Source organism: Anser cygnoides, chromosome 35 (genome assembly GCF_040182565.1).
Source record: "Anser cygnoides isolate HZ-2024a breed goose chromosome 35, Taihu_goose_T2T_genome, whole genome shotgun sequence".
In the NCBI taxonomy this organism is placed as follows: Eukaryota; Metazoa; Chordata; class Aves; order Anseriformes; family Anatidae; genus Anser; species Anser cygnoides.
Genome location: NC_089907.1, coordinates 833,678 through 855,340, shown reverse-complemented (window position 1 = coordinate 855,340; position 21,663 = coordinate 833,678). Strand labels below are relative to the sequence as shown.

The following is a 21,663-nucleotide window of genomic DNA, read 5'->3' as shown; positions in this document are numbered from 1 at the left end:
CCCCATAGCACCACCCTTACAATATGGGGCATCCCCCTAAGCGCACCCTTGCAATGTCGGGCACCCCTTGCAACACCGGGCACCGCCATTAGGTGCACCCTTGCGGTGTCATGCATCCCCATAGGTGCACCCTTGCAACGTGGGCACCCCTTGCAAGGCCGTGCACCCCCACATGTGCACCCTTGCAAGGCCGCGCACGCTTGCAATGCCGTGCACCCCCACGCTGCACCCTCGCCATGCCGTGCACCCCCATCGGTGCACCCTTGCAACGCCGTGCACCCCCAAACGTGCACCCTTGCAACGCCGTGCACCCTTGCAATGCCGTGCACCCCCCCCATAGGAGCACCCTTGCAACGCCGGACGCACCTATAGGTGCCCCCCCCGCCCCGTTCTGCCCCCCCCGAGCACCACTCCCCCCCCCCCGCCCCCCCTCCCCAGGGGGTGGCCGCTGCAGAGGGCCCGCACGGCGCATGCGCCCCCCTCCCTTCCCCCCCCTCCTCCCCGGGGGGGGGGGGGGGGGCGGGGGTCGGCGCTAGGACCCCGCGGAGCCCCGCGGCCCCCCCACCCCAGGGCGGAGGGGGACGGGGGGGGCATGAATGGGGCCGTGAGAGCCGCGGGGGCGCCACGTGACGGCGGGGAGCCAATCGCGGCGCGGGTGACGTAGCGCGTGGCTCCCTTTTTCTGCCCTGGGATGTTTTTTTTCTTTTTTTGCCCCAAACCGGGGCTTTTGGGGGGGCCGGGCAGGGCGGATGACGACGGGCCGGGACCGGGGGGCGCGGCCCCGCTCGGGGGCTGCTCAGGTGAGTGCCGGGGGGGGGGGGGGGGTGTGACCTCACCCCCCCCTTTTTCTTTTTTTTTTTAATTTTTTTTTTATTTTTTTCCCCCATAAAACCCACCCGCGGGGGGGGGGGGAGGAGGCGGCCACGTGGGGCGGCGCCGTCAATCAAACCGAAGTCCCGCCCCCCCCGCCGCCGCCGGGCCCGGCGGCCAATGGGAGGCGCGGGCGGCGGTGACGGGCAGGCGGCGCGGGTGGGGGGGGGCGGCGCGGGGCGGCTCCGTGCGCGGCGGTTTGGGGCGAAAAGCGCCATGTTTGGGTGTTCGCGCGGGGGCGGCGGCGGGCAGGGCCCGCGGGGCCCAAAGTGCTGTGTCACGGCGTGGCGGCTGCGGGGGGGGGGGGGGGTCCCCTTTACCCGGTCCCTTCTCCTCGGTCCCTTTCGAGCCCCCCCCCACCAGCGCCACCACCACGCTGCAGGATGCCAGCGGGGGTCTCCCCGCTGCCCACGCGTGTCCGGGACCGCCGTGGGGTCCCCCCCCTAAAAAAAAATCTTTCGAGGGGGAACCGGGGGCAAGGAGGGGGAACCGGGAGCGGCTGGGGCTGGGGCTGCGCACCCCGCGAGGGGGGTGAGGGCCTCGGCCGGGGGGGGGTGCCGAGGTTTGCGTGGGGGGTCTCGTGTTCGCCGTGGGGGTCCCGAGGCTGCCATGGAGGTCTGCGGGGGGGGGGGGGGGGGGGGGGTTGAGGTCGCCGTGGGGGTCCCGAAGCTGCCGTGGGGGTGCTGGGGCCGGGCTGAGCAGCGTGGAGCCGGGGCGGGCACCCCCCCCCCCGGCTGGCCTTAGGGGGGGTGAGGGAGCCCCCCCCACGCGTGTCACGGAGCCGCGTGGGCTCCCCTCAGGGCTGCGGGCAGCCCCCGGGCACCGAGCCCCGCTTATAGGGGGGGTCACCGGCACCCCTCGGGCTCCGCGTGGGGGCCGCGGGTGGGAGCCGGCCCCGTGGAGCCCTGGGGGTCCCGTGGGGATCCCGTGGGGGCTGCGGGCGGCGGGGCCGGGGGCGGCGGAGCGCCGGGCCCGGCCGCGCTCATTGTCCGCCGCCGCCGCACAAAATGGCCGCCGCCCCCTCCCTTCCCCCTCCCCCCCCCCCCCCCCCCCCTCCTCCTTCGCCGGCCGGGCGCGCGACAACAACAGCCAACGGCGGGCGCCGCCCCCACGTGACCCGCCAGCCAATGGCGCCGCAACGAATGGCAGCGGCGGCCAATGGGCGGCGGCGCCGCCGAGCTCTGTCGGCTGCGGGCGCCGGGCGGAAGGGCGGGGGAGCGCGGCGCCGAGTGAGCGACGCGCCGGGCGGCCAATGGGAGAGCCGCGCCACGAACGCTTCCGCCCAATGAGGCCGCGGCGGGGCGGGCAGGGGCGGGGGGGTGATGTCAGCGCCGCCGCCGCCCAATGAGGGGCCGGCTGGTGTCTATATAAGGGCGGCCGGGGGCAGGCCGAGAGGCGCCATTTCGCGGGGACGAAGGACGGAGCGGGTCGGGCCCGGTGCGCGCGGGGGGCGGCCCCAAACCGGATCCATCCTCCGCCGGGCGGCCCAGCCCCCGCCTCCGCGCTCCCGGAGGGCTCCGCCGGACCCTCCCCGGCCTCCGTAGCGACCCCTGCCTGCGGCCAGCGGCGAGGGGGGCCCTCCCCCCACCCCCACCCCCCGCGCTCCCGCCCTCCTCCCTTCAGGGAGCCAAGATGGAGCCCGGCCGCTGAAGCCCCGCCGCCATCCGCCGCCATCCGACCCCCGGCCCGCCTCGCCGAGCCCGACCGCCGGCCTCCGAGGATTCCTCCGGCTCCCAGCGACACCTCCGGGCCTGTATTGACGGCGTCGCGCAGGACTCGGGGCCCGCCGGCGGCGCCCAAGAGGCGGCCCCCCCCCCCCCCTCCCCGGTCCCTTTCCCCGGTCCCTTCCCCCCCCCCCCCTTCTCGGCCCCGCCGCCATTTTCTCCGCGCCCGCCGATGTGAAGGCCGCTGGATGGTCCCGAGCCGCCGCTCGGTGATGCCCGGCCGGGGGCCGGCTCCTTAACGGGGCGGGGGGAGGCTCCTCCCCGGCGGGCAAAGTGGGGGGGGCGTCGGAGGAGACGGCGGCGGGTGGAGGAGGAGGAGAAGGAGGAGGAGGAGGAGGAAGGCCGGGAGCCGGGCACGCAGCCGCCGGGATGCTGCAGAATGTGAATCCCCAGAGCAAGTAGGTGCTGGGGGGGGGCTCGGGGGGTGGGTGGGGGGCTCGCATCCAGCCTGCGGGGGGGGCACCGGGCTCGGGTGGAGCCCGGGGGGTCCCCACGGAGCCCCCGCGGGCTCGGGGATGTGGCAGCGGGAAGCCCGCGGGGGGTCCCCGGGGAGCAGCAGCGGGGCTTGAGGGGGGGCTCCCCTCTTGCGTCGTCCCCCCCCCTCCCAGTTCGTCCCAGTCCGTGGCACCGGCGGCGCCGTCCTTCCCTCATCCTTGGCGCCGCCGCCGCGTCCTTGGCGGCTCCCGGCGCTGACGGCCCGCCGGGGCCGGGCGTCCTGCGGGGCCCCGGGGGGCTGCGAGCCCCCAGCGAAGCGGCCGGGCGCCGGCTTTGACCCTCCTTGAGTTCTCCGGAAACCTCTGGACCCCCCCCTGTGTTCGCGACCTGGTTCGGGGGTCCCCGCTGCTGCCTGTGGCGCTTGAGGCCGATTTCCCCCCGCCGCTGCAGCTTCTGTGGCTTCCTCCTACCTCCCCGCCCGGCTGCCGTGCCTATTCCACGCCACTCGCTCCGCCGAAACCCCCCCGAGACCCCCACTGCGAGGTTACGCCCGCGCCGCCGCCTCCTAACGGGTCCCGTTGGGTCCCCAGTGTCCCCACCACCGCCACCCCCCAGCCACCACCTCGGGGCGGTGACGCCGCGGGGCACCGCGTCACCCCGGCGCGCGCCGGCACCGTCACCCCCGCGCCGGCTTCTTTGTTCGCGGGCGGACCTGGACTTGCGCCAGCTCCTGGCCGCGCCGGCGCTGCCGGTGGGGTTCTGGTGCTTTTTATTATTATTTTTTTTATATATATATTTTTATTATTATTTTTTTACCCCCCCCATGAGCCGTTTGCGGCGGGCCCTGGCGGTGCGGAGCTGCCCCCGCTAACGGTGTCTCTGCTCCCCCCCCCCCTTTCCAGGATTCTGGGGGAGGGCAATGCCGGGCTCATGGGCCTGGCGACGGAGTCGACCCCCGGCAAGCGGATCCGCAAGCCCTCGCTGCTCTACGAGGGCTTCGAGAGCCCCACCATGGCCTCGGTGCCGGCCCTGCAGTCCCCCCAGGTGAACCCGCCCCCGCCGGAGGTGTCGAACCCCAAGAAGCCGGGCCGGGTCACCAACCAGCTGCAGTACCTGCACAAGGTGGTGATGAAGGCCCTGTGGAAGCACCAGTTTGCCTGGCCCTTCCGCCAACCCGTCGACGCCGTCAAGCTGGGCCTGCCGGTAACGAGCTCTCGCGGGCGGGCGCGGGAGAGGCGGCGGCGGCGCCCCTCGGGGGGGGGGGGGGGGGGGCGAGCGCGTGTGTGTCTGTGTGTCCCCCGCTTGCCCCGGGGGGGCCGCGGGGCCGGCGGCGGCGTTAGGCAGGCACGGGGTGTTAGGCCAACGCATCGCTCGGCTCGTGCCGCCTGCCCCGAGACACGGTCCCCAGCCTGAGAGTGCCAGGGACGGCGCCGTCCCCTCCTGGGGCTCCGCCACAGAGATGCAGCTGCAGGTGCCTGGGCTGTGCTGTCCCCTCGCCCTCTCCATGGGGGCGTAAATCCTACGGGCTCCGAAGCCCCCCCCCAACACACACACACACACACCAAGGTCCCGGTAGGCGGCCGGCCCGCTCGGCTCGTCCTGGGGACGTCCCCAGAGCCGCTGTCCCCTCCCGCTGCCCCCGCGCAGGTACGGGTGAGGTGACGCGGTTGCTCCGGAGGGAACCCGGACGCTTCCCCCCCTCTTCTCCTCCCCCCCCCACCTAATCTCTTGTGCCCTGAATGCGTTTTGCAGATTCCCATCCATGAATTTGTAGAAGACATCCTGTGACCCCAATAATAAACGCCAGCCCCCCGTGCACCTGTGGCGCCCAAGGATTTAAAGCCCGGAGGTAAATTCCACGTAGGTTCGCTCTTAACCTTAGCGTTAGCGTCCCCCGAGCCCCATCGCGCCTCGCGCGAGAGCGTGCCCTCGAGGCCGCAGGACGCCGGGGTCCAGCCGTCCCCGCAAAGTAGGCTCCCCTCCAGGGCTCAACCTAGGGACCCTTCCCCCATCAAAATCTGGACGGTGGCACTCTAGGGTGGGGACCAGGTCCGGAGGCGTTTTGTTTTTTGTCAACCCGATGCACCCCCTGCCTGCTTTCTGATGAGTGAGAGCGGGTGCGTGAGCGGGCGGCCGGCCCCGTGCGCCGCCCGCGGCGCTAACGCGAGCTCGAGCAGCTTTCGAGCCCCTACCCCACCCCAGAAACGCGTCGCCGGTGGCTCGGGGGTGCGAGGGGGGTGGGCAGGGGCGCGCCGTGGTCGTTGGCGTGCAGCTGACCGCCCGTGCCCCCCCCCGTTTCATCGGCAGGACTACCACAAGATCATCAAGCAGCCCATGGACATGGGGACGATCAAGCGGCGCTTGGAGAACAACTACTACTGGGGGGCTGCCGAGTGCATGCAGGACTTCAACACCATGTTCACCAACTGCTACATCTACAACAAGGTGAGGGGGGAGGCCGTGCACGGGGGGGCGGGGGGCGGCGCCTTCCCTGCGGTTTCTGACGCTGCCCCTGGCCCTCCCCGCAGCCCACAGATGACATTGTGCTGATGGCCCAAACCCTGGAGAAGATTTTCCTGCAGAAGGTGGCTCAGATGCCTCCGGAAGAGCAGGAGATTGTGGTCCCGGTGGCCAAGAACAGCCACAAGAAGGGAGCGTCCCGGGCAGCGGGTACGTCGGTGCCGCGCGGGGCGGGACGGCCGCTCGGGTTTGGGACCCCCAAAGGGTTTTTTTGGGGGGGTAGCTGCGGTGCTAACGGGGAGGGGGCTTCTGTCTGTGCCCAGCGCTCCTGGCGGGCCTCACGGCTGCTCAGCAAGTGCCAGCCGTCTCCTCCGTGTCCCACACCACGGTGTACGCCCCGAGCCCCGACATCCCCACCACCATAGTCAACATTCCCCACCCGTCCGTCATCTCCACTCCGCTCCTCAAGTCGCTGCACTCCACCGCCCCGGCCGTGCTGCCCACGCCTGCGCCCACCCAGCCTGTGGCCAAGGTAGGACGGGAGGAAGGAGCCGCGGGGGAGAGGCTCCGAGCCCGCGGGCCTGGCGCGGCCTCACGCGCCCCCCTTCTTTTGCCTCCTCCGGCAGAAGAAGGGCGTGAAGCGGAAAGCGGACACCACCACCCCCACCACCACGGCCATCATCGCCACCAGCGGGGAGTCCTCGCCCTCCGCCACGCTGCTGGAGGCCAAGGCGGCGAAGATTCCCGCGCGGCGTGAGAGCGGCCGGCCGATCAAGCCCCCCAAGAAGGACTTGCCGGACTCGCAGCAGCATCAGACGTCCAAGAAGGGCAAGCTGTCGGAGCAGCTCAAGTACTGCAACGGCATCCTCAAGGAGCTGCTCTCCAAGAAGCACGCGGCGTATGCCTGGCCCTTCTACAAGCCCGTCGACGCCTCAGCCCTGGGGCTGCACGACTACCACGAGATCATCAAGCACCCCATGGACCTCAGCACCATCAAGGTTCGGCTGGCACCGCGGCCAAGACGGGGGCGGTGGGGCGAAAGAGCTGCTGTGCGGCTCTTTTTGGGGGGGGGCATGTGGCTTGCTTGGCCCCAGCAGGGGTTCCTGGAAGCCTGGGGGGTTTGGGCTCACCCGCTTCGCTCCCCGCAGCGGAAGATGGAGAACCGGGACTACCACGACGCGCAGGAGTTCGCCGCCGACGTCCGGTTAATGTTCTCCAACTGCTACAAGTACAACCCGCCCGACCACGACGTGGTGGCCATGGCCCGCAAGCTGCAGGTGAGTGGGGTCAGGGCTCCCCCCACGGCCCCCGCCGGACCCCAAACGCCGTGCCGACCCCCTCCCCCTTTTTCCCTCTCCTTCCCCTCAGGACGTTTTCGAGTTCAGCTACGCCAAGATGCCTGACGAGCCGCAGGACGCCAGCCCGCCCTCGGTGTCGGCGCCGCTGCCCGGTGCCCTCTCCAAGTCCTCCTCTGAGGAGTCCTCCAGCGACGAGGACGAGGATGATGAGGACGACGAAGACGACGACGAGGATGAGAGCAGCAGCGAGAGCTCGTCGGAGAGCGAGGAGAGCTCGGACTCGGAGGAGGAGCGCGCCAACCGCCTGGCCGAGCTGCAGGAGCAGGTGAGGGCCGGAGAAGGGCCGGTGCCACGACCTGCGCCCGCTCCCCATGCCCGCCTCACCCCCCTGTCTCCCCCCACAGCTGCGGGCCGTGCACGAGCAGCTGGCTGCCCTCTCACAGGGCCCCATTTCCAAACCCAAAAAGAAGCGGGAGAAGAAGAAGAAGAAGAAGTCGGAGAAGCACAAAGGCCGGGGAGGCGACGACGAGGCCCGGGCGCGCCAGGCCCAGCTGCGCAAAGCCAAGAAGGCCGGGGGCGGCGGAGGGACCAGCGGGGGCGGCGGCGGAGGCAGCTCCAAGTGAGTTGGGGGGGCCCCTGGGTGCTGCTGCCGGGCTTGGGGTGCGTGCGGCAGCGGTGATGACTCTTTCCCCGTCAGATCGACCGTGGTGATAACCTGACACAAACAAGCCAAACCCCGTCTGAGTGCTGCCAGAAAGCAGGGGTGGGAGCGCATGGGGTGGGCGCTCATGGGGTGGGCTTCGGGGGCGGGGGGGTTGCAGCATCCCTGAGGCCTCGCTCCCAGCAGGAACTCGAAGAAGGCGGCGAAAGCGGCGCTGCCGCCTCCCCCGGCGCTCTACGACTCGGAGGAGGAGGAGGAGAGCAAACCCATGACCTACGACGAGAAGCGCCAGCTCAGCTTGGACATCAACAAGCTGCCCGGCGAGAAGCTGGGCCGGGTGGTGCACATCATCCAGTCGCGGGAGCCGTCCCTGCGTGACTCCAACCCCGAGGAGATCGAGATCGACTTCGAGACCCTCAAGCCCTCGACGCTGCGCGAGCTGGAGCGCTACGTGCTGTCCTGCCTGCGGAAGAAGCCCCGCAAGCCCTACAGCGAAAGTGAGGCGGGGGCGAGGCTGCGGGGCGTGTGGGGGGGCTGTGGGGCTGCGGGCCGAGCTCAGCAGCCCCTCGCTTTCTCCCCCCAGCCATGAAGAAGCCGGTGGGGAAGACGAAAGAGGAGCTGGCGCTGGAAAAGAAGCGGGAGCTGGAGAAGCGGCTGCAGGACGTCAGCGGCCAGCTCAACTCCACCAAGAAACCCCCGAAGAAGGGTGAGTGCTGGGTTAGGGTTGCGGGTGGGATATTTTTTGGGGAGGAGGAGGGGGGCGGCCTCAGGCCCCGGCGGTGCTGAGCGCGCCCTCACCTTGCAGCCAGCGAGAAGCCCGAGTCGGCGCAGCAGGTGGCCGTGTCGCGGCTCAGCGCCTCCAGCTCCAGCTCCGACTCCAGCAGCTCCAGCTCCAGCTCCTCGTCCTCGGACACCAGCGACTCGGATTCGGGTTAGGGCGGCCGGAGTGTCCACGGCGGCTGCGAGCGGCGCGGCCGGGTGGAGCCACGGGCAGGTTCGGAAGCGGCTCTGCGGGACCGGGCCCGCGTGAACCGGACTGAGAGCCCCCGCCCGGCGAACTGCGCCCCCGGGGTGGGCTGGGGGGGTGCTGAGGAGCCCTCCCGGTGCCTGAGCGACGCCCCCACGGACTTGGGGTGGGGTGGGGGGTGGCTGGTGGTTACAGGCTGGAGGTTCCCGGGTGTCGCCAGGGCAGGGGGGGCTGCGCTCAGGCCCCTGGGGCCGGGCGGGGGTGTATGGCCACCACCCTGTCCCCAGCAGGTTTTACCGTTTGTTGTTTTAGGTTTTTTTTCTGACTTGTGGGATTTTTTCGGAGGGGGAAAAGTTTGGGGTTTTTAAGAAAAAAAAATATAAGAAAAATTAAAAAAAAAAAAATCTTAAAAAAGCATTTAAAGGAGAAAAAAAAAAAAAACACACACACACAAAAAGGGGTTAACAGTCCCGAATTTGGGTTTGCCGTGGAGGCAGCAGGGCAGACAGCAGTGCCCCGTGGCCGCAGCCCTTCCCCGGCCGGGGGAGCCGCCGCCATCCCCGTCCCCTTGTCTGTGGAGGATTTTAATTTATTTGAGCTGCGTCGTGCTGGCGCGGGCCCCGGCCCGTTGTACATAGCCCTCCCCGGCACACGAGCAGGGCAGCATGTTCCCCGGCGGGGCAGGGGGGAGGGAGGGGCCGCCTGTTTTTTACGTTGACTGTATAATTTTTTTCTACTCGTTTTATTTTTTTTTCCTCCCTTCCTTTCACCCTCCCGCCCCCCCCCTCCCTCCCCCATCCCCACTATTAGACCCTTAGAGCCGTGTTTTCATCTTATTGTATGTTTCAAACCTTTCGATTCTTTAACATGTAAATAAAGAAAATATTATTCGAGTTGAGCCGGGCTCCCTGTGGTCATAAGGGTTGTGTCTCCTCCCTCACCTGCCCCAGGGCTGGTTCTGGGGACAGTTGCCGGCGTCGTTCCTGCCCCTTCCCCCCCCCCCGCCCCTACCCCCACACACAGTGGGTTGGGTTGAGCCTATTCTCCCCAGGGCTCTTGGCCTCCTTGAGCCCTATTACGGGCAGGGCTCAAGGGGTTGTGGTAAATGGGGCCGCATCAGGCTGGCGGATGGTCACTGGTGGGGTCCCTCAGGGCGCCATTTTAGGGCCAGTCCTCTTCAATGTTTCTATAAATGATTTGGATGTAGGACTAGAAGGTGTTTTGAGCAAATTTGCCGACAACACCACTTAGAGGAGTTGTGGACTCGGCTGAGGGTGGAAAGGCCTTGCAGAGAGATCTGGACAAATTGGAGAGCTGGGCGATCACCAACCGCATGAAGTTTAACAAGAGCAAGTGCTGGGTCCTCCACCTGGGACGGGGCAACCCTGGCTATACGTATAGACTGGGGATGAGACGCTGGGGAGCAGCCCTCCAGAGATGGATTTGGGGGTTGTGGTTGACAGCAAGTTGAATATGAGCCAGCAGTGTGCCCTGGCAGCCAGGAGGGCCAGCCGTATCCTGGGGTGCATCAAGCACCGCATCGCTAGTCGGTCGAGGGAAGCGATTGTCCCACTCTACTCTGCACTGGTGCAGCCTCACCTCAAGTACTGTGTGCAGTTCTGGGCACCACAGTACAAAAAGGACATGAAAACTGTTGGAGAGTGTCCAGAGGAGGGCTACAAAGATGGTGAAGGGCCTAGAGGGGAAGACATATGAGGAGCGGCTGAGGTCACTTGGCCTGTTCAGCCTGGAGAAGAGGAGGCTGAGGGGGGACCTCATCGCAGCCTACAGCTTCCTCAGGAGGGGGAGTGGAGAGGCAGGTGACCTATTCTCCGTAATCACCAGTGATAGGACCCGCGGGAACGGTGTTAAGCTGAGGCAGGGGAGGTTTAGGCTGGACATCAGGAAGAGGTTCTTCACCGAGGGGGTGGTCGCCCACTGGAACAGGCTCCCCAGGGAAGGAGTCACAGCACCGAGCCTGTCTGAGTCTAAGAAGCGTTAGGACCATGCGCTTAGTCGCATGGTCTGAATTTTGGGGTAGACCTGTGTGGTGCCAGGAGTTGGACTCGATGATCCTTGTGGGTTCCCATCTAACTCAGGATATTCTATGAATCTATGATTCTGGTCCCCCGGGGCTCTTGGCCTCCTTGAGCCCTATTCCCCCCGGGGCTCTGGGCCTCCTTGAGCCCCGTCCCTCTGGTACTCTTGACCTTGAGCCTCTTGGCCTCCTTGAGCCCTATTCTCCCGAGCCTATTGGCCACTTTGAGCCTGGCCCCCAAGGGCCTCCTTGAGGTTTCCTACAGGGAAGTGACTGGCGCTGCGGGCTGGGTGCCCGTGTCCCTTGCTGCTCCTCACCTGTCCCAAGGGGCAGTGGGACCCCACACCCCCACCAGTGGCTCTTTTGCACCCTGGGGGATCCAAACCCCCTTCCCTCCCAGCTCTTGAGGTTGGTCCTCGAACACCTTTGTAGCAAGTGTCAGAGAGTGCCCTGCGGGGTCAGGTTCTGCCTGGTGACGGGTGATGCTGCCCAGCCCCGCTGCTCACTGGTTCTTACTGGGACGCCCAGTCACAGCACTGGGTGGAGTCTGCGTTGAGTGGGGTCCCAGCACCCCTCAGCCTCTGCCGAGCAGCCATGGGGACCGGCCGCATCCTGGGAGCTGGGGCCGTGCTGGTGGCACTGGTGGTGCTGGGAGCCCGCCCGGCCGGGGGCGAGGAGACCAAGGGTGAGCTCAGCCCCACGCCGTGGGGCAGGATCCCACGTGTGGCTGCTGGAGGGGAGGTGGGATGGGGGCCCTGGACCTGGCAATGCGTGGGGAGCCCCCCCCTCGGCCCTGGCACCGCCACGCAGGGTGTGGGCATCCGCAGCGACTGCCTCAGCCTCTGCCTGGCAGCAAAAGGCTCCACGGGGGGGCCCAGAGAGCTCCGGGGGTGCTGCCCCCCCCCCCCCCCAGGGCTCTGTTGCGTCCTGGTTCCCTTCTCTGTGCTTCTTCCCTGCGTTACCCCCCACCTCTTGTCCCCTCCTGCCCCCAGGACCCCCCCCCTGGGAGCCCCTCGGCCTCTTCCTGACCCCAGCACGTGGGGCTCCAGGGGATCGGGGTCACGGCGTCGGTGTCACCGCGGCTGGGAGGGGAGTGGGAATGGGGGGGGGGGGCTCCAGGTCATCTGTGAGCCCTGCCCAGCCCGGGCTGGGGGCTGGGGACCTGGGGAGGTGGAGCGGGGCCCCTGCTCTGATCCACCCGTACAGGGTTCTTCCAGGAGATGATGGTGGCTGAGTGTCAGTACCTCAACGGCACCGAGCGGGTGAGGTTTCTGTACAAGGACATCTACAACCGGCAGCAGGACGTGCACTTTGACAGCGATGTGGGGCAGTATGTGGCTGACACGGAGCTGGGCAAGCCTGATGCCGACTACTGGAACAGTCAGCCCGAACTACTGGAGGATGCAAAGGCTGCAGTAGACAGGTTCTGCCGGCACAACTATGGGGTGAACTACCCTTTCACCATCGAGAGGAAAGGTACGTGCACGTGAGCCTGGGGCTGGTGCGGCTGGCCCACCTCCGCGCCCTGCCAGGCCGGGCACAGCCGGGCCCTGGGGGCCGGGCACAGCCCAGGGGGGGCAGCCCGTGTGTGCCCTGTCCTGCCTGGGCCCAGGGGCAGCGGTACAGGTGACCGCTGGGCTCTCGCCGCCCGCGCCCAGCTCTCTCCCTCTCCCCGCAGTTGAGCCCAAGGTGAGGGTCTCTCCCATGCAGTCGAGCTCGCTGCCCCAGACCGACAGGCTGGCGTGCTACGTGACGGGCTTCTACCCCGCCGAGATCGAGGTGAAGTGGTTCAAGAACGGCCAGGAGGAGACGAAGCACGTGGTGTCCACGGACGTGATCCAGAACGGAGACTGGACCTACCAGGTGCTGGTGATGCTGGAAAGCACCCCGCAGCACGGGGACACCTACAAGTGCCAGGTGGAGCACGCCAGCCTGCAGAGCCCCATCACCCACGAATGGGGTAAGGCCCCGGCCCCCGCCTCCCGGGGGGTCCCGAGCCCCCACCCTGCTGCAGGCGAGGAGCGGGAGCACGGCCCCGGCCCTGAGCCCCCGCTCCTGTCCCCGCAGTGCTCCCGGCGGACGCCGCCAGGGGCAAGATGCTGACGGGCGTCGGGGGCTTTGTGCTGGGGCTCATCTTCCTGGCGCTGGGGCTCTTCCTCTACGTGCGCAGAAAGGTGAGCGGCCGGGGCGCTGGGGGTGGCGTGGGGCTGGGGGGGCCGCGGTTCCCCCCCGTGTTGACACTGACCTGGTCTCGCTGTGTTGCAGGGCGCATCGCTCCCCCGGCTGCAGGTAACGTCCCCCACCCGCGGCCCCGCTGCACCGTCCCCGTGGGGGCTGCTTCCCCTTCCCCCCTACCACCAGCAGGGCTGCGCCCCGGGGCCGCAGGCAGCACGTCCCTGGGGGGCCGTGGGGCAGAGGGCTGGGGCGCTGCCCCCCGCCTGCTGTTCACCCCCTGCTCTCTCCCCACAGGGCTCCTGAAGCAGCTCCTGCTCCTGCGCCTCGGATCCTCCACCCCCAGTGCCGCCTCTGCCCCGCGCTCACCCAGCTCCTGCCCTCGGCGCCTGGTCCCACAGCCCCTGGTCCCACGCGACTCCTCAGGGTCCTCCCCCCTCCCTCGCTCCTGTCCCAGCTCAGCTTGGCCGGGGCCACTGGGAGCCCCAAATAAAGTGTCCCAATGCGCTGCGGCCCTGCTGCTGTGGGGACGGTGGGGCAGGGGCTGGCATCACCATCCCTGCACACACAGCTCCAAAGCCTTGGGGGGGACGGGGCTGCTTGGGGGCCTGGGTCCCAGAGCCCGGGGGGTGCTGCCTGGGGGTGAAGGCAGCGTCCTGTGGGAGGGGGGCTGGTGGCGGAGCCTGCGTCCTGCTGCCTCTGGGCTGCTGCACTGGTGCTGGGGATGGGCGCGGGGTGCAAGGGTCCTGGGCCCCTGGCAGTGCTGGAGGGTCTGGAAGCTGGGGCACCCGTCCTGCCCCCACAGCGACCGCCATTCCCACCCTGAGCCCCAACACGGCCCCACCAGAGCCCGCGGCTCCCCTGTCCCCAGGCTGGGACACCGCGCAGCCCCCTTGGGTCCCCCCCAGCGTCACCACGCAGTACCCCTGGGGTCACCCCACCACCCCACCCAGGTCCCACCGTGCTCCCCCCAGATCTCCCGGTCCCCACAGCCCTGCAGCTTGGGGCCGAGCACACCACAAAGCGGTGACGTGGGGCTGCTTCGGCGCTGTGCTGTGCCCAAGCACCGTCGCTCTGCTGGGCAGCAGCAGCCCAGCGCCGACAGGGGCAGATCCTGGTCGGGGGGGGGCAAGGAACAGCATCAGGGGACAGAGGGGCTGAGGATGGAGGGGTCGAGGGGCATGGGGCCACCGGGGCACGCTGGGTGTTGGGGGAGTGAGGGCTGGTAGGAGAACTTGTGGAGCCCAGGCTGACCAACCCGAATTCCCTCAGCCTCTCTTCATAGGAGAGGTGCTCCAGCCCCTTGATCATCTTTGGGGCCTTCCTCTGGACTCGTTCTAATAGGTCCATGTCTGTCTTACACTGGGCGCCCCAGAGCTGAACGCAGTAGTTGAGGTGTGACCTCCCCAGGGCCGAGTACAGAGGGACAATCACTTCCCTAGTCCTGCTGGCCACGCTATTTCTGATACAAGCCAGGATGCTGGTGGTCTTCTTGGCCACCTGAGCACGCTGCTGGCTCATATTCAGCTGGATATCGACCAATACCCTCAGGACGCTTTCTGCCGGGCAGCTTTCCTACCACTCTGCCCCCAGCCTGTATCATTACATGGGGTTGTTGTGCCCCAAACGCAGGACCCAGCACTTCACCTTATTGAACTTCATGCAGTTGGCCTCGGCCCATCGTTGGTCCAGCCTATCCAGATCCTCCTGCAGAGCCTTCCTACCCTCTCAATCAGATCAATACACGCTCCTAAATTGGTGTCACCTACAAAGTTACTGGGGGTGCACCCGCTCCCCTCATCCAGACCATTGGTGAAGGTATTGAAGAGAGCTGGTCCCAGTCCTGAGCCTTTGGGAAGCCTAGGCAGACCACATCCACAGCCTTTTCCTCATCAACTGAGCACATCACCTTGTCGTAGGAGATCAGATTCGTCAAGCAGGACCTGCCTTTGATAAGCCCATGCTGAATGGACCTGATCACCTGGTTGTCCTGTATGTTGACATGTAGGAGGGAAGGGATGCCATCCAGAGGGACCCGGCCACGCTGGAGAAATGGGCTGATGGGAACCTCCTGAGGTTCCACCGGGAGAAAGGCTAAGTCCTGTCCCTGGGCTGGGTTGCAGTAGGCAAAGCATTGCCAGCAGGCCGAGGGAGGTGATCCTTCCCCGCTGCTCGGCACTGGTGAGGCCGCAGCTGGGGTACTGGGCCCAGCGCTGGGCTCCCCAGTCCAAAAGAGACCTGGCCAGACTGGGGAGAGCCAAGGAAGGGCCCCGAAGATGCTGCAGGGACTGGGGCATCTCCCCTGGGAGGAGAGGCTGAGGGAGCTGGGCCTGCTCAGCCTGGAGCAGAGGAGGCTCGGGGGGATCCCATCGAGGCCCACAAATCCCCGAAGGCAAGGTCCCAACATGGGGGACAGGATCCAGGCAGCCACGGATGTGTTCTGCCAGCACAGCTACAGGACGCAGAACCCTCTTGCCGTGGGAGCAGAGGTGAGTGCGTGCGAGCGTGCGGCCGGCGGGGCTGGGACCCCTCCCCAGCGAGAGAAGCAAGTTCTCAGGAAGCATCCGAGGAGCCGCCGGGACCGCTGATGTCCTGCCGTGCTGTCCCTCCAGCAGACTTGCAGGGGGGGCAAAGCGCCCTGTGAGAAGCAGGGCCTGCGAGCATGTGAGGCTGCTCCTCTGTCTGCAGAGGGCATCCTCTGCTTCTCCTGCCAGCTCAAGTGGCCGCGAGCACAGCCCCGCTATGGGCACCTTCAGCTGCCCTCCCATTTCCCCAAACCCACCCGGTCTCGGGGGGCTCCTCCTCCAGCCCCAGGGGAGCTCCATGTGCTGCGGCTGCCCTTGGCTGCGACCCCCCAAGGCCCTTTGGGCACTGCCCCGCTTGCCCCCAGCGGCACCATCGGGCCCAGGTGCAGCCAAGCAGGGGCAGCAGGCAGAGGGACGGGGCAGATCCGGCAGTGCCTCCAGGGGGTCAGGGTCACGGCGTCGGTGTCACCATGGCTGGGGGCGGCTGGCAGGGGAGTGGGCACGGGGAGGGGGCTCCAGGGTATCTGGGAGCCTTGCCCAGCCCTGGCTGGGGGTGTGGGGAGGGGGAGCGGGACCCCCTGCCCTGCCTGCCCTTGCAGGGTTCCTCCAGTTCCACCTCCCGGTGCAGTGTCACTTCCTCACCAGGACCAAGCGGGTGACGCTGCTGGAGCGCTGCGTCTGCGAGGGGCAGCAGGACGAGTGCTGTGGCCGCGACCTGGGGTTCCTCGGGTGCTGTGCAAGGGCCATGGGCTCCACAAATTCTCCTACCAGCCCTCACTCCCCCAACACCCAGCGTGTCCCGGTGGCCCCATGCCCCTTGAACCTTCCATCCTCAGCCCTGCTGTCACCTGATGCTGTTCCTCGCCCCCCCCCCCCCCCCCCAACCAGGATCTGCCCTGTCGGCGCTGGGCTGCTGCTGCCCAGCAGAGCGACGGTGCTCAGGGACAGCCCAGCACCGCTGCAGCCCCACGTCACCGCTTTGTGGTGTGCTCGGCCCCAAGCTGCAGGGCTGTGGGGACCGGGAGATCTGGGGGGAGCACGGTGGGACCTGGGTGGGATGGTGGGGTGACCCCAGGGGTACTGCGTGGTGACGCTGGGGGGACCCAGGGGGGCTGCGCGGTGTCCCAGCCTGGGGACAGGGGAGCCGCGGGCTCTGATGGGGCCGTGTTGGGGCTCAGGGTGGGAACGGCGGTCGCTGTGGAGGCAGGATGGGTGCCCCAGCTCCCAGACCCCACAGGCCCTTCCAGGGGCCCAGGACCCCTGCACCCCGCGCCCATCCCCAGCACCAGTGCAGCAGCCCAGAGGCAGCAGGACGCAGGCTCCGCCACCAGCCCCCCTCCCACAGGACGCTGCCTTCACCCCCAGGCAGCGCCCCCCCCGGGCTCTGGGACCCAGGCCCCCAAGCAGCCCCGTCCCCCCCAAGGCTTTGGAGCTGTGTGTGCAGGGATGGCGGTGCCCGCCCCTGCCCCACCGTCCCCACAGCAGCAGGGCCGCAGGGCACCGGGACACTTTATTTGGGGCTCCCAGTGGCCCCGGCCAAGCCAGGCTGGGATGGGAACGAGGGAGGGGGGGACCCCAAGGAGTCGCGTGGGGCCGTGGGGCTGCGGGACCAGGGGCTGTGGGACCAGGCGCCGAGGGCAGGAGCTGGGCGAGCGCGGGGCAGAGGCGGCGCTGGGGGTGGAGGATCCGAGGCGCAGGAGCAGGAGCTGCTTCAGGAGCCCTGTGGGGAGAGAGCAGGGGATGAGCAGCGGGCGGGGGGCAGCGCCCCAGCCCTCTGCCCCTCGGCCCCCCAGGGACGCGCTGCCTGCGGCCCCGGGGCGCAGCCCTGCTGGTGGTAGGGGGGGAAGGGGAAGCAGCCCCCACGGGGAGGGTGCAGCGGGGCCGCGGGTGGGGGACGTTACCTGCAGCCGGGGGAGCGATGCGCCCTGCAACACAGCGAGACCAGGTCAGCGTCACCGCGGGGGGGAACCGCGGCCCCCCCAGCCCCACGCCACCCCCAGCGCCCCGGCCGCTCACCTTTCTGCGCACGTAGAGGAAGAGCCCCAGCGCCAGGAAGATGAGCCCCAGCACGAAGCCCCCCACGCCCGTCAGCATCTTGCCCCTGGCGGCATCCGCCGGGAGCACTGCGGGGACAGGAGCGGGGGCTCAGGGCCGGGGCCGTGCTCCCGCTCCCCGCCTGCAGCAGGGTGGGGGCTCGGGACCCCCCGGGAGCCGGGGGCCGGGGCCTTACCCCATTCGTGGGTGATGGGGCTCTGCAGGCTGGCGTGCTCCACCTGGCACTTGTAGGTGTCCCCGTGCTGCGGGGTGCTTTCCAGCATCACCAGCACCTGGTAGGTCCAGTCCCCGTTGGGGATCACGTCCGTGGACACCACGTGCTTCGTCTCCTCCTGGCCGTTCTTGAACCACTTCACCTCGATCTCGGCGGGGTAGAAGCCCGTCACGTAGCACGCCAGCCTGTCGGTCTGGGGCAGCGAGCTCGACTGCATGGGAGAGACCCTCACCTTGGGCTCAACTGCGGGGAGAGGGAGAGAGCTGGGCAAGGGCGGCGAGAGCCCAGCAGTCACCTGTACCGCTGCCCCTGGGCAGGGGTGCCCCCCCCCCCCTGGGGCTGTGCCCGGCCCCCCTGGCCCCAGCTGTGCCCGGCCTGGCAGGGTGCAGAGGTGGCCCAGCCCCACCAGCTCTGGGCTCACGTGCACGTACCTTTCCTCTCAATGGTGAAAGGGGTCACCACCCCATAGTTGTACCGGCAGTATGTGTCTACTTCAGCCCGTCTCTGCTCCAGTAGTTCGGGCTGACTGTTCCAGTAGTCGGCATCAGGCTTGCCCAGCTCCGTGTCAGCCACATAATGCCCCACGTCGCTGTCAAAGTGCGCGTACTGCTGCCGGTTGTAGAAGTACCTATCCAGAAACCTCACCCGCTCGGTGCCGTTGAGGTAGTGACACTCATCCACCATCATCTCCTGGAAGAACCCTGTACGGGCAGGTCAGGTTAGGGAGCCCAGCTTCCCCTCCCCAGGCCCCCAGCCCCCAGCTGGGCAGGGCTCACTGATACCCTGGAGCCCGCTCCACACCCTGGAGCCCCCTCCCCACCGTGGAGCCTGCCCCCCCCCCCCCATCCCCACTCCCCTCCCAGCCGCGGTGACACCGATGCCGTGACCCCGAGCCCCTGGAGCCCCACGTGCTGGGTTCAGGAAGAGGCCGAGGGGCTCCCAGGGGGGGTCCTGGGGGCAGGAGGGGACAAGAGATGGGGGGAATGCAGGGAAGGAACCCAGAGGAGGGAGCCAGGATGCAACAGAGCCCTGGGGTGGGGGGGGGGGGGCAGCACCCCCGGAGCTCTCTGGGCCCCCCCGTGGAGCCTTTTGCTGCCAGGCAGAGGCTGAGGCAGTCGCTGCGGATGCCCACACCCTGCGTGGCGGTGCCAGGGCCGCGGTGGCCCCCCTCCCCACCCCATCCCACCTCCCCTCCAGCAGCCACACGTGAGGTCCTGCCCCACGGCGTGGGGCTGAGCTCACCCTTGGTCTCCTCGCCCCCAGCCGGGTGGGCTCCCAGCACCACCAGTGCCACCAGCACGGCCCCAGCTCCCAGGATGCGGCCGGTCCCCATGGCTGCTCAGCGGAGGCTGAGGGGTGCTGGGACCCCACGCAAGGCAGGACTCTGCCCAGTGCTGTGACTGGGCGTCCCAGCAAGAACCAGTGAGCAGCGGGGCTGGGCAGCATCACCCGTCACCAGGCAGAGCCTGTCTCTGCAGGACTCCCTCTAACACTTGTCCCATGCCGCAGACGTGTTCCAGGAGCGACCCCAGGGAGCACTCACCCGGGCGCAGCTCACACCGGGGCTCTCCCCTTGGCTGCCCCCCTCCCCTCAGCCCCCCCCCGGTCCCTGCACGCCCCCAGCCCCACGGCGCGCCCCCTCAGCACCCTGCGCGGTGCTGTCTGTCTGTCGCGTAGGGTGCTTGGTGTTTGTGCTCTGCCTGGGAACAGCTGAGTCAACCGCGGGGCACCCTGCTATTGGCTCGGGAGTTGGGGGAGCCCCCGGGCACGGGGCCCCAGCACTGGGCTCCCCAGCCCCAGTGACGCTCGCCCCTCGCTCGCTCCCACTGCCCGGTGCCGCAGAGGTGATGGCCGCAGGACGGGGCGTCCCGCTGGTGCTGCTGGCCGTGCTGGCCCTGCAGGGCTCGGGGGCCGTGAAAGGTGCGTGCGGGGGACACGGCTGGGGAGCAGGGGTCCCAGACCCACGGGGGGGGGGGGGGGGGGGGGGCGGGGGTCGGCGCTGCTGTAAGGGCTGGGTGCGGGGAGCTGCGGCCCCCAGCTGTAGGGGAGCAGGGTGGGCTGCCGAGGGGGGGGCTGGGGGCCAAAGGGACGCGTGTGGGGCAGGATGGCCGGGGCCACGGCACCTCCTGCCCAAGTCCCAGGGCTGCCGGGACCGCCGCCCCAGCCCGCAGTGCTCCTGGGGACCGAGCCGGGTCCCCGCAGCCTGTCACTGGCCCCAGCCCCAGGCGGTGAAGAGCCCGGGGAGCTCTTGGTGGGCTCTGGCGAGCCCCCCGGCAGTGGGAGGGGGCTGCCACTGACACCTGTCCCTTCCCAGTGGGGAACGTGCTGATCCAGACTACATTCTACCAGCGGGCTGAGACGCTGAAGGAGGAGGGCGGCCAGTTCATGTTCGATTTCGACGGGGATGAGATCTTCCACGTGGACCTGCAGAAGTCAGAGACCATCTGGCGCCTGCCCCTCTTCTCAAAGTTTGCCAGCTTCGAGGCCCAGGGAGCTCTGCAGAACATTGCCGTGGGCAAGCAGAACATGGAGATCATGATGCAGAGGTCCAACCGCTCGCAGGGAACCATCGGTAACAACCCAGCCACGGCGCGGCCGCTCCCTGCACCCCTGCGGCCCCTGCTGGGGCTGGCTGCCCCCCAACCTGTGGGCAGCAGCAGGGGGAACAGCGCCCAGCTCCCTGCGCGCCCAGGCTGTGCCCCAAGCTGTGTGCGGGGTCCCCCTGGGTGGCAGTGGGGCACAAAGGGCCCTCTGTGGGGCCGGAAGCCCTGGCACCACCTGGGGGCAGTGAAGCTTGGCTGACCCCGGACTGCACTAAGCCCTTCTCCATCTCCTCCAGCGCCGCCCGAGGTGACGGTGTTCTCCGAGGACCCCGTGGAGCTGGGGGACCCCAACATCCTCATCTGCTACGTGCACAAGTTCTGGCCGTCCATCATCACCATCACGTGGCTGAAGAACGGGCAGGAGGTGGTGGAAGGCGTCTCCGAGACCGTTTTCTACCGCCAGGAGGACAACGGCTTCTACAAGTTCTCCTACCTGCCCTTCATCCCCACGCGGGGCGACTACTACGACTGCCGCGTGGAGCACTGGGGGCTGCCCAACGCGCTGCTGACGCACTGGGGTGAGGATGGGGCCCTGCCCTCGCCGGTGGGGGGGGGCTCGGTGCCCCATCCTAACCCCCCGTCCCTTTGCAGAGCCCCAGGTGCCCCTGCCCGCCTCCGAGAGCACCGAGACCCTGGTGTGCGCCCTGGGCCTGGCCGTGGGCATCGTCGGCATCGTCGTGGGCACCATCCTCATCATCAAGGCCATGAAGATGAACAGCGCCCGCAACCAGCGGGGCCTCTTGTGAGGGGGCAGAGGCCAGGCCTCCCTGCCTCCCCCCAGCCGGACCCTGTGCCCCCTCAGCCGCCCCTCGCTTCAGCCCGCCCAGAGCTGCTCGCTCCCGTGCCCCACATCGGTGCCGCACCTCCCCAGCACTTCCTTCTCCCTCACGTGCCTCACGAGGACACACCGCAGGCTGCTCTGGAGCCAGACCCGGGGGGGTGATGGGACTGGGCCCCACAACGGGATGGGGTGAGCAGAGGTAGCCCCCGGGGCCGCTCCGAGTTGCCCGCTGTCAGGGGACGACGCCGCACCACCTGCGCTGGTCCCAGCATCCAGCACGCACCACGTCTCCTCCTAGCAGGGATGTGGGGGTCTCTCCCGCAGCCTCTGGGGTGAGCGGAGGGGTGTCCTGTCCCCACAGCTCCCCCTTGGCGCCCAGTCCCGTGCCCGCCACTCCCGCTCTGCTGTTCTGACACCGCAATAAAGTGGGTTGGGGTTGATCCTGCTGTGCGACCCTCACCGCGCATCCATGCTCTGCACTGCAGCCCCACGAGCTCCCTGGTCATCTGTCGGGGGGAGATCTATGGGGTGGGGGGTGGGGGGGGTCTTGGGTGCGGGGCAGGGCTCCGGGGCTGCAACTCTTGAGCAGAGGGAAGGGGTAGGGTGACCTCAAGGCTCCTGGGTTCTCCTGGCTGCCGGTGGTGGGATCTTGGCACCTCTAGGGTGGGCTTCAAGGGGGAAGACCCCACTGATGGCTCCCAGGGGGTCACAGACACCAGCTGGCACCCAGACCCTGGGCAGGGGGCTCCCTCCTTGGTCTGTCAGGGAGGTCCCGGGGGGCACGGGGGGCATGGGGGTGGCTCTGCAACACCCGTGTTTGGCCCACGGGCACGAGGGGAGCAAAGCTGGACCTTGCCCTC

General features: G+C 68.5%; 4 protein-coding genes across 10 annotated transcripts; 3 read left to right on the top strand and 1 right to left on the bottom strand.

The window, feature by feature from the left end:
* Nucleotides 1-659: 659 nt before the first annotated feature.
* Nucleotides 660-9,313, top strand: BRD2 (bromodomain containing 2). Of its 6 annotated transcripts, none has more exons than XM_066986675.1 (12): nt 660-800; nt 3,932-4,232; nt 5,337-5,474; nt 5,558-5,699; nt 5,813-6,021; nt 6,116-6,487; nt 6,638-6,766; nt 6,858-7,112; nt 7,192-7,406; nt 7,632-7,945; nt 8,032-8,154; nt 8,254-9,313. In XM_066986675.1, exons 2-12 carry the CDS (start codon nt 3,960-3,962, stop codon nt 8,382-8,384), a joined length of 2,301 nt encoding a protein of 766 aa, XP_066842776.1. In that variant the 5' UTR covers nt 660-800; nt 3,932-3,959; the 3' UTR covers nt 8,385-9,313. The 6 variants fall into 6 exon arrangements, with proteins under 6 accessions (XP_066842776.1, XP_066842774.1, XP_066842772.1 ...); XM_066986673.1 differs by lacking the exon at nt 660-800 and adding an exon at nt 2,203-2,992 and having other exon boundaries at nt 7,231-7,406; XM_066986671.1 differs by lacking the exon at nt 660-800 and adding an exon at nt 2,210-2,992.
* A 1,666-nt stretch (nt 9,314-10,979) lies between these two features.
* On the top strand, nt 10,980-13,133 carry LOC136788374 (class II histocompatibility antigen, B-L beta chain-like). The gene is made up of 6 exons (XM_066986841.1): nt 10,980-11,138; nt 11,660-11,929; nt 12,132-12,413; nt 12,521-12,627; nt 12,719-12,742; nt 12,923-13,133. The coding sequence occupies exons 1-6, from the start codon at nt 11,048-11,050 to the stop codon at nt 12,929-12,931; spliced, it is 783 nt and encodes a 260-aa protein (XP_066842942.1). The 5' UTR covers nt 10,980-11,047; the 3' UTR covers nt 12,932-13,133.
* Nucleotides 13,134-16,589: 3,456 nt separating this feature from the next.
* On the bottom strand, nt 16,590-18,817 carry LOC136788373 (class II histocompatibility antigen, B-L beta chain-like). The gene is made up of 6 exons (XM_066986840.1): nt 18,662-18,817; nt 17,851-18,120; nt 17,381-17,662; nt 17,167-17,273; nt 17,052-17,075; nt 16,590-16,870 (listed from the first exon to the last, which is right to left on the bottom strand). The coding sequence occupies exons 1-6, from the start codon at nt 18,750-18,752 to the stop codon at nt 16,862-16,864; spliced, it is 783 nt and encodes a 260-aa protein (XP_066842941.1). The 5' UTR covers nt 18,753-18,817; the 3' UTR covers nt 16,590-16,861.
* Nucleotides 18,818-19,160: 343 nt separating this feature from the next.
* LOC106049922 (HLA class II histocompatibility antigen, DR alpha chain) lies at nt 19,161-21,243 on the top strand. Of its 2 annotated transcripts, none has more exons than XM_066986846.1 (4): nt 19,161-19,339; nt 19,734-19,991; nt 20,259-20,540; nt 20,614-21,243. In XM_066986846.1, the coding sequence occupies exons 1-4, from the start codon at nt 19,267-19,269 to the stop codon at nt 20,766-20,768; spliced, it is 768 nt and encodes a 255-aa protein (XP_066842947.1). In that variant the 5' UTR covers nt 19,161-19,266; the 3' UTR covers nt 20,769-21,243. The 2 variants fall into 2 exon arrangements, with proteins under 2 accessions (XP_066842947.1, XP_066842948.1); XM_066986847.1 differs by having other exon boundaries at nt 19,199-19,339; nt 19,769-19,991.
* Nucleotides 21,244-21,663: the final 420 nt, after the last annotated feature.